Raw genomic sequence first — 10,299 nt, 5'->3', positions numbered from 1 at the left:
ATATAATTTTCATTAAGTAATATATAACACAAATTAAAATATTTACAGTTAAAGTTGATAAATAAAAACTCTAAAAAGTCAATATTGAACACTTGGAACGGAGAGATGATGATGATGATGATGATGATGATGATGATGATGATGATGATGATGATGATAATAATAATAATAATAATAATAATAATAATAATAATAATAATAATAATAATAATATAATTATAATAAATAAGAATAAGTAGAATTTAATTAATGAATTTAATTAATGGTTACAGTTTTTTTCTTTAAAAAGATAAAAAGCTTTTATAGACCAAACACATCACAGCAATGATGAAGACTTAAACGTGAGTAGTACATGAACCAACTAGTGCAACCAAGGGCAACCAAATCAAAAAAACAAGGACAAAAAAATAATCACCACAACTAATCCTAGGCACCGAAACAAAACCAAAAAACAAAACTAAGACACCAAACAAACATACACATTAAACACGCACAACACTAAGGAACGAGAATAGAAACCAACATCTGCTACAAACAAAAAACAAGGCAAATAAGCTAGAAACTAAAACCTACGTACTAATAAACTCATAAGCCTTCATTAAAAAATTTCAGAAATTTACGGCCTTTTTATGAACGACGGTTATGAGTTACTGATGGAGTGTCGAACTTGATATTGGAACTCACTCAATCATTTTTTGGGACAAACATTACAGTCATACCGCCCTTCAAAAGGAAACCCCGAGGCTGAATCCATACAAGCATCGTGTGTGGTAAAACCTCATCGGGTGAGACTCGAACGCAAGACTTCCACAACATTCGACGCCCATAAAAGGAACGGGTAACTAAAAAAAATAAATATGCAGCTCACGAGTATCAAACTCTCCCCTCCCTAATGAAAAGCATATCATCGAAAGATCAACACATCGATCTTGAAATTACGGCCTTTACCCTTTTGTTTTAGAATTGATGAGTATAGCCTCTACCCGGATCTTATTACGATTCTCAACGTAACTCATAATCTTCTTCCATTATCACAACGGTGTTTGATATGTAAACAATCATTTTTTTATCATACACAACAAAATTTATGTTTTGGACCATTTTACCCTTCACAACCATACACATCCATTTTTACCTATACATGAGAAAAAGGGTAAAATGGTCACACCCTATCACAACAAAAATTAATAAAAACAACTGCCAAAAAAAAAAAAAAAAACGATTATTACGAGACCCCATCGTACCGGAGAAACCATGAATTCTTGCGACAAAGCCTCGATTACTAGGAGAAATAAATTGGCGATGAAATCTCGGTGGAGCACTTAAAAAATTGTGTAACTTTTTTAACTGCAGTCTATCGAGATTTTAGCTACTTTACTGCATAGCCCATGCGAATGCAATGTCGTTAACATCCCGTTCCCTGTTTCTCGCATCCAAAATCCGGCCATCATTCCTCTTTCATTTTCACACTTCTCAATCTAAACACCTTTTAAATCCCATCTCATTTTGCGATCATCAAACCCCTAAAAAACCAAACTTTGAACATCCCATAGTCAATCAGACCACGATCATCGAAAATTTAACATGTTACAACAACGATTGGAAACGTGCAATGGAATTTTTCAACTGGGTTGAATTCGAATACGGTTTTAACCACACTACAGATACTTACAACAACATGATTGATATATTGTGCAAGTTTTTTGAATTTGATCTTGCACGCCAACTGCTCGATAAAATGCCTGAGAGAAACCATGATACGTTTCGAGTTATTTTTAAGCGGTATGCTTCTGCGCACCTGGTTCAAGAAGCTATTGATATTTATAGTAAGTTGGATGAGTATAACATGAAAGACGAAACGTCTTTCTTGAACCTTGTTGATGCATTGTGTGAGTATAAGCATGTGATTGAAGCTGAAGAGTTGTGTTTAGGAAAAGATTCAAAATTTAAAGAAAATATTAAGGGGTTCGAAATGGGTACTAAAGTTTATAACATGATTCTTCGCGGGTGGTTTAAAATGGGGTGGTGGTCGAAATGTAGAGAGTTTTGGGGGAAAATGGATGAAGATGGAGTTACTAAAGATTTGTATTCGTACTCGATATATATGGATATTCAATGCAAGAGTGGGAAGCCATGGAAGGCTGTGAAGTTGTATAAAGATATGAAGAAAAAAGGGATTAAATTGGATGTGGTGGCATACAATACGGTTATACGTGCTGTTGGTGTATCAGAAGGTGTTGATGTTGCTGTTCATCTTGGTCGTGAGATGCTCGAATTGGGGTGTGAACCAAATGTTGTAACGTACAATACAATCGTGAAGCTCTTGTGTGAAAACGGGAGGGTGCGGGAAGCATATAAAGTGCTCGATAAAATGTGGAAGAGAAAATGCGCACCTAATGTCATAACTTATCATTGCATTTTTAGGTGTTTGGAGAAGCCTAATGGATATTGGCGTTGCTTGATAAGATGATTGAAAGTGGCATAAGTCCAACGTTGGATACGTATGTGTTGCTTTTAAGGAAGTTTGGAAGATGGGGATTTCTTCGGCCTGTTTTTATCGTTTGGAAAAAGATGGAAGATCATGGGTTGAGTCCAAATGAGTTTGCTTATAATGCGTTGATTGATGCGTTGGTGGAAAAAGGTATGATTGATATGGCAAGGAAATACGATGAAGAGATGTTGGCGAAAGGGCTGTCGGCTAAGTTGAGACCCGAGTTAGTAAGGGGAGAATGTGACGATTGATGTTTTTGAGAAAATTAAGATGCAATGGGGATCTTGTTTGTTAAATTCGATGAATCCGCATAGAACAATAAAAACAAAAAATGAAGATTGGTTGTGTATGATTATTATTAGAGTGTGAGGTTTACAAGGGTTACTTTCAGGGTCGAAAATCAGCTTCAATTACATTGTTCTAAAAAGAAACCTTTGTAGGTAAGGGATCTGAGAAGTTATCATATATATAAAGATTTTTGTTCTTTCATCAATGGCTTGTCACCGAAACTTTTGTTTATATGATAGATGCACTAGCGCGACGACACGTTATGATAAAAGTTACGGAGTATCTGTCAGTGGCAAATGGCTTGGTTTTAACTTAAAATGCTAACCATTTACACTAGAAATTAAGAGATTGACATTCAGGTCCAAGCATATTTATTGTTCCGGTTTCGTTAAAAGAATATTTTTGGAAGGGAATAAAATGTGTTAAAGGAATTATAATCCGAATGAATCAAAATTCTAAGGAATTAAAAATTGCATTAAGTTTGATTCACTTCTCTCTTTCTAAAAACAAATCGCTCCCTACCTTGGCTTTTGTGCAGAACTATTATATTCAACCATCTTTCTTCTCCGGCACTTCTATATGCCGATCTATCCAACCGGCTTCTCTCTTCTTTAACGGTTTGTAGGTTACGGTGCTGATGTCCTCTCCGACCACCGGCATCTCTTCGGTGGTTCAGTGTTTCTAAGCTTTCCGTCAAGAATAAAGGTCCTTCGTTCCTTATCCAGCGGCTTTTTGCGTGGATCTTATGCTCCGGTATCTTCTCTGGTTTTCAAGCGACGAATCCTTCTCGGATTCTGGAAACCGTTAGGGTTTAGTGTGCCTGTTTGGTGGCGACTCCTGCGGTGATAGGTAAGCCTTGTTGTGTCTTGTCTTTGTCTACTTCGATGTTTCTCTTCTCGGTTTGGGTTGTAGACGACGACTTCCGCCTGGAACTCTACATCTCACTAAGTTGGGCTTCGGTTTTGGGTGGAGGTGGGTTGGATTTGGCGGGGTTTAGGAGAATTGTGTTTTGTGTTAAAATCCGGGAGATCTCGGTGGTCCGGCCGCCACCGGAGACTGTTAAGGGGCGGAGGTGACTGCTTACGGCCTTGAGTGGTTGAGAGTAGCTGCTACTGGTTCTCGGCGGTTGAAGGAAGTGGCAGAATGTGGTCGGCATCCACCGCTAACTGTCATTGGTGGTTGTCTGGCGGCCAGTAGTGGCTAATGACGACTGGTTTGTTGTTTTCAGCCCTAGTGGTCGTTGGTATCTTAAAATGGTGTTGGTGTAGGTTGGTTGTCGTGGGCGGTCGCCGGTTGTTGCTGGCGACTGCTGGAGGCTGCTGTTGGACCACTTGAGTTTGGGGGTTTGTTAGCGTGCTTAGAAAATTGGTGAAGATGACTGGGCTCCTTTTACGGGTTGATTCTGCATTTGGATCTGGTCGGTTGCCGCAAGTTTGGTTCATTCATTCCATTTTTCCCGTCGCTGAGTCTCTTATGGGCTTGATGTTGTTGTCGGCATTATTGACTTAGTTGGCTTCGGTAAATAGGCCTCGAGTTAGGTGTTCTTGGGTTGCCCGGTGATTGGGTTGAATTTGCGGTTTCTGCGGGGTCGGATTTATGTGTATGTGTGTAGGCTTTGGCATGGTGGCTTTTATTGTTTGTAATCTCATTGTATTGTAATTGTAATTCAATTAGGCTCGCTCTGTTGTTTTTAGTCGTTCATATTGTTTAGAACGATCAGAGAGAGGGTCAATTTTGATCATTTGTGACCAGTTATGTTCAGATCGTCACAATACGATTTGCCCACTGTTGTACCACTGAATCTTCGGGTCTGATATATATATATATATATATATATATATATATATATATATATATATATATATATATATATATATATATATATATATATATATATATATATATATATATAGTGGTAGGATCAAGAGGGAAGTAACCATTCGGGGGGAAGCGGGGGAAGCAAAAACTTTTTTTTTTTCGTTACTTCCCCCCGATTGGTTACTTCCCCATTGATCCTGCCCCTATATATATATTATAAAAAAAAATTTGCTTCCCCGATTGGTTCACACGAAAATATGAACATTTAGAAGAGACACTTCGTGATGAATGTTATTATTTAGGCGGAAAAACGATCGACAAAAATAACATTCAAGATAATATTGTTCGTGAAGAATATGAACGTTTTTTTTCATGTTTTGTGAAGTAAAATTTAGCCCGATTTAGAGTTTAGGGTTTAGGGTTTAGGGTTTGGTGTTTTGGGTTTATTCCATAAACCCAAAACACCAAACCCTAAACCCTAAACCCTAAACTCTAAACCGTTCGTGTTAAAAACTCAATCTAAATCCTAAATCTAAACCCTAAATCTAAACCCTAAACCCTAAATTTCTAAACCCTAATATCTAAACCCTATAAACTCTAATATCTAAACCATAATATCTAAACCCCAATAGCCAAAACATCAAAATACGCTCGAAAAACACGATAATTGTTTTATATTACTTCTTCGAGCGTTTTTCCGCCAAAATAAAAACATTTATCACAAAGTGTCTCTACTAAATGTTCATATTTTCATCTCATCTATAATGTTCGTGAACAAACGTTAATATAATTATATTTGATTTGTAAATCAATCAAAAAATTGAAATACAAAATTACCTTTTACACAGTAGGGGAATTTCAATTCCAGATAATTATATTAACGAAGCATCTAACCACCACTACTCATCCCTATGCCATGAATAATCCATAGAAAAATCGACTGAAAAATTATAAAACCCTAGAAATCCTAAATAAAGAAAGAAAAGACGAAAAAGAACAATATATAAACAATGGTTGTGTTGTAACGGTTGGTTGCGGGTAATCGGCTGACATTGACATTGATCTTGTTGCAATGCATTAGTCACTGATTCAACTATTACATTGATAGTGGTGTGGTCACTAGCATAATTTATCAAAGAGGAGTATGGTGAGTGTGAGGAGTTAAGTGAAAGGATATAGTCATCATATTACCAACGAAGCATTGCTTCAATGGTACCGCGGTTACACTTGTGTACTCGCAGGGCTAGAAGTTTCGGGTTCGAACCTCGTCACCCGCTCTAGGAATTGAAATATATTCCTTGAAGGTGGCCCAAAGGGAAGGTTTTACCGACCCGCTCCGGGACTAAGATCCGGCTCGCCTGCCCCTCGGGATAGTTTAAGGGTCGGATCCTCAGAGTGTGGTTCGGGTTTCCTGCCCGAAAGCGCGTGTGTGTGTGTGCAAATGATGACTAGGCTTCGGTCCGGACTGATGCAAGTTTGCCTTTAAAAAAAAAATAAAAAAAAAATATAGTCATCATATTGGTCAAATAGGGGTGTTTGAAATTCGATTTTATACCATTTCATTTTGAACCGATTGAAAACACAAAAACCAAAACCAAATTTAAATTCGGTTTTTAGTTTACGAATATGATTTTAGTTTTCGTTTCAGTTTTCTACTTTAATTTTTTCAGGTTGGTTAAATCGACAACCGAATACAGTACAATTTAAATTCAACTAACAATATACCTCCATTAAACTATTAGAGCACTGGGTGTGGTGATGCGTCAGTTCAGTGTTAGTTCAGTGTCTTGCTGATGACTGGACGCTGACTGGACTGACACTGGTGAAAAAACAGGGGAATTGGGAAGAATGTCAGTTCAGTGTCTTGGAGAGAGAAGATAGGGTCCACCAATTATTTTTAATAAGTAATTTCTTATATATTTTTAACACATTATTAAATAGAATTAATAAAAATACGAACAAATATTAAATTTAAAAATACATTAAAGGTCCTAAAATACACTTTTATTAAAAAAAAAAAAAATTCCTAAAACGATTACAATTAAAAACCTAAAATTAAAAGTTATTATAAAAAGTCCTAAAATTACTTATTAATCCTAAACTTACTTATTAAATTCTAAAAATTACTTATTAAAAATAACAACAATTTAACGGCCATAGCGAGTGGGAGATCCGGATTCATGCGAAGACGTATCATCGTCTCGAACGTTCGAAGCCAGAAGGCTCCACACGTTCCTACAGTACAACGTGATACGTTTGTTCTTCAGTTTGGCCTTTCCGACCATTCGTTCCCACACGGCTTCGGATTAAAATTCCTTGAACAAATCCGTGACCTCGTCACAGTACCAAACGTCGGCGGCTTCGCAATCTACCATATCGCGTATAAAGCTTACAACGCGTTCTACATCGAAGCCAGTAACATCTAGAGCTTCGAACGATTGTGTGTACCCGTCGAGCCAATATTGGGGTTATCGGATAGCTCGCCGTTGTAGTGCACGTCGAGGTTGATCAAGCAACGATTGGCCATATTTTTTTTGTGAAGGAGAAAGGAATTTTTTTTTTTTTTTGTTAAATGATGTAGATTGTAGAATATTTGTTATGTGTGTAAATAATGAAATTGATGGGTTATATATAGGGATGAATAAAAAAACAAAAACAAAAAAAAAAATAGGCAACGGATATAATTTTGAAAATGGGGCCCACAAAACAACCAAGCACCGAAGTCTTGGCAGCGACGCCGGTACTACCGACGCAACCCCGACGCCGGCGCGGTGTGGGGCGACGGTCGGTGGGACAACCGACGCCGGGGTGACATCCACCACACCGTGTGCTCTTATCCGGTAATATATTTACTTTTGTCATTTTGATTAAATCGAAACCCGAATCTAAGTCAAATTCAACTAACAGTATAATCCCTTAGACTATTATTCGATAGTATACAAAGATGAAAAACCGATTTCAAAAACAAAAATTCAATTCGGATCAATTTTTAATTGTTATTCTGGTTAAAATTAAAATTTGTTTTTTAGGTATTAACCGAAATTGGCCTGAATTCAAATTCATTTTCAGTTCAATTTAGGTTTTGAATTTGAATTATGTTTCGGTTTTTCTTTCAAAAATTATAAAACCAAACATATGATGGAAAACCGTGTGTACTTTTAAATTTTATAAACGCTGCGGAACATGAAAATAAAAATATTTTTATTTAATAATAAACATCTTTTATTATTTATAATAAACTTTCAAGTTAAAACATTCACACGATTAACGATCCCAACAAGATTCAATTACACCACTAATAATTGTCAAGTAAATAATTCACAAAGAGGAGTTTAGATATACCTTTAGCGAGCGATGCAAGAACGGTAGAAAGAATTCTCCACGTCTAGGTTGAAACATATATTCAAAATGTATGAATATCTCTATAGTTGATCCACACAGCACCTCAAGCAACACCAATCGAATGCTAGTCCGTATAACCCAAGGATAATAATTAATCAAACCCTTTGATTAATTAATTAAATGAATTGATTGCTCAATATAACTATTCGCCTTGCCTTTTGTTAGTACCGTCGAATGAAAAGAAAACATATAAAACATTTGTATATGTTTTGATTAAAAAGAAAAACAGAAGATGTATCCTCTTGTTATGTTGATGAGTTTATGTTTTTTCACTCAGCACATTAAAAACAAAACTACACCCTTATATAGGGTGATCATGTAGTCAAAACCAAAACCAAATTTGATACGTCCATTTTTCTTTACTATTTCTTTTGTATATTGAACAACCAAAAATCAACAAACCTTTGTCTTAACTCTTATCCCTTTTGTCGTAGTGCCCACAAAAAATCACCAAAAGATTACCTTTTGTTTTCTTTATAGATTTTCATCCGTGATACCATTTGATGAAAGATCAACTTCATATTATTTTATCATGTTTGTCTTTCAAGTCAAACTTGGATGGCAATAAATTAATTAAATAACAATTATTTAATTAAATTATACTTTACAAATTATTATAGGTTATAATTATATATCATCAATATATAATATTTGGTGTCTAAATGCTAAAGTGTGTGACCCCATAGGCTTGTATATAAGCGGTAGTATAGATTTGTGTTATGACGTGCACATTAAACCAACAACTCCCACTTATGCATGTCATAACATCTAGAAAACTATACAGACATATATTGGCGTCTAGCAACACGTCAATGCCCCCGAAAATATACAATGTTTGTTTCAGCTAAACGAACTATCATTATTATTATTATTATTATTATTATTATTATTATTATTATTATTATTATTATTATTATTATTATTATTATTATTATTATTATTATTATTATAAATGATTTAATGATTAAGTGTCTATTGTCCCTTTATTGCCAGATACCAAGTTGACATGAGACATGGATATAGTCATTCTCATTTGTCAACTAATTCTGTTTCTCGATCTAGAAAATTCGAATGCGATCACCAAGTTAGATTTAATCATTAATCAATATAGTTTAGACACTGCCGTGTAAATATCCATTCACTTTCATCGAGGGGCCCAGCGGTATCATACTCTCACGTAGAGGAATAAATCCCATTTTGATTATATGCGTTCGTCATGTACTTCACATCATACCCAATGATGGCCTTTATAACTTCCTTGTTCAGCATAGCGTTTAACCATATCAAAGTATAATATGTCATACAATCGAAAACCAACATATACATCTCAGATCTAAGAACACAAAGACATAACCATTATGAGATTCACTATTGACGATGATCCATGTAGTGACATCTCATGATTGGGTCATTCCAATATTCATCATCAATGAATACATATGTATTTTGGCCTCAACAAGTTAGCTGTTCATCATCAATGAATATAACCAAATTTCATAATAATCTTAATTCATGTTACTCCCATAACACAACCGATTATGGAGATTTAGAATAATCAACAATTATTCATGGATAAAACATGCTAATATAGAACACAGTGATATAAATGAAAATGACTATACCAAGTATCTCAATTCATTATGATAAAACTGCTTAATGTTTCAGAAATATCCAAATACTAAAATACAAATGAAAAAGATTAGTAGCTTAACAAAGTCCAATATTACTAGCATGATCATCATGCTTGTTGTGCATCAAGGGCTTCGTGAACGGGTCAGCCACGATATCATCTGTATGAACCTTAAGAATACTAATTTCATTCCCCACAATGACTTCACGAATGTAGTCAAACTTTAGAAGAATATGTCGGATACTTTTATACATGTGATTCTTTCGAAAGTGTTATAACAACCGAACTATCACAATTATCTTTATAGAAGATTTATTGTTGTGTACTACTATGAGTTCAACAACAAACTTCCATATCCAGACAACTTTCTGAGCAACATCTCAGGTAACAATGTATTCTGCTTTTGTTGTAGAATGTGCAATCTTTGCTCTACTTTGAGCACTTCCAATTAATTGTCTCGTCCATCATGACAAAGACACAACTTGACTGGGATCGAGAATCATCTCGATCAGTTTGAAAACTAGTATATGTATTATGGTTAATACTTAACTCCTTTTCTAAACCATCGTAAACCAAGAACATATCTTTAGTACTCTGCAAATACTTAAGAGTATTCTTAACAACAATCCAATGTTCTTAACCTAGATTTTGTTGATAACGACTCGTCAAA

General features: G+C 35.3%; 1 protein-coding gene across 1 annotated transcript; it reads left to right on the top strand.

Moving 5' to 3' along the window:
- Window positions 1-1,228: 1,228 nt before the first annotated feature.
- LOC139853054 (pentatricopeptide repeat-containing protein At1g80550, mitochondrial-like) lies at window positions 1,229-3,074 on the top strand. Its single transcript, XM_071842421.1, is given in 2 exon segments — window positions 1,229-2,441; window positions 2,444-3,074. Coding segments are annotated over 2 exon segments (1,341 nt in total). The 5' UTR covers window positions 1,229-1,399; the 3' UTR covers window positions 2,743-3,074.
- The last annotated feature ends 7,225 nt before the right edge of the window (window positions 3,075-10,299 follow it).

This window comes from Rutidosis leptorrhynchoides, chromosome 6 (assembly GCF_046630445.1).
Source record: "Rutidosis leptorrhynchoides isolate AG116_Rl617_1_P2 chromosome 6, CSIRO_AGI_Rlap_v1, whole genome shotgun sequence".
NCBI classification, from domain to species: Eukaryota; Viridiplantae; Streptophyta; class Magnoliopsida; order Asterales; family Asteraceae; genus Rutidosis; species Rutidosis leptorrhynchoides.
The sequence above is the reverse complement of the archived record's forward strand: the minus strand, read 5'-3'. Positions and strand labels throughout refer to the sequence as shown.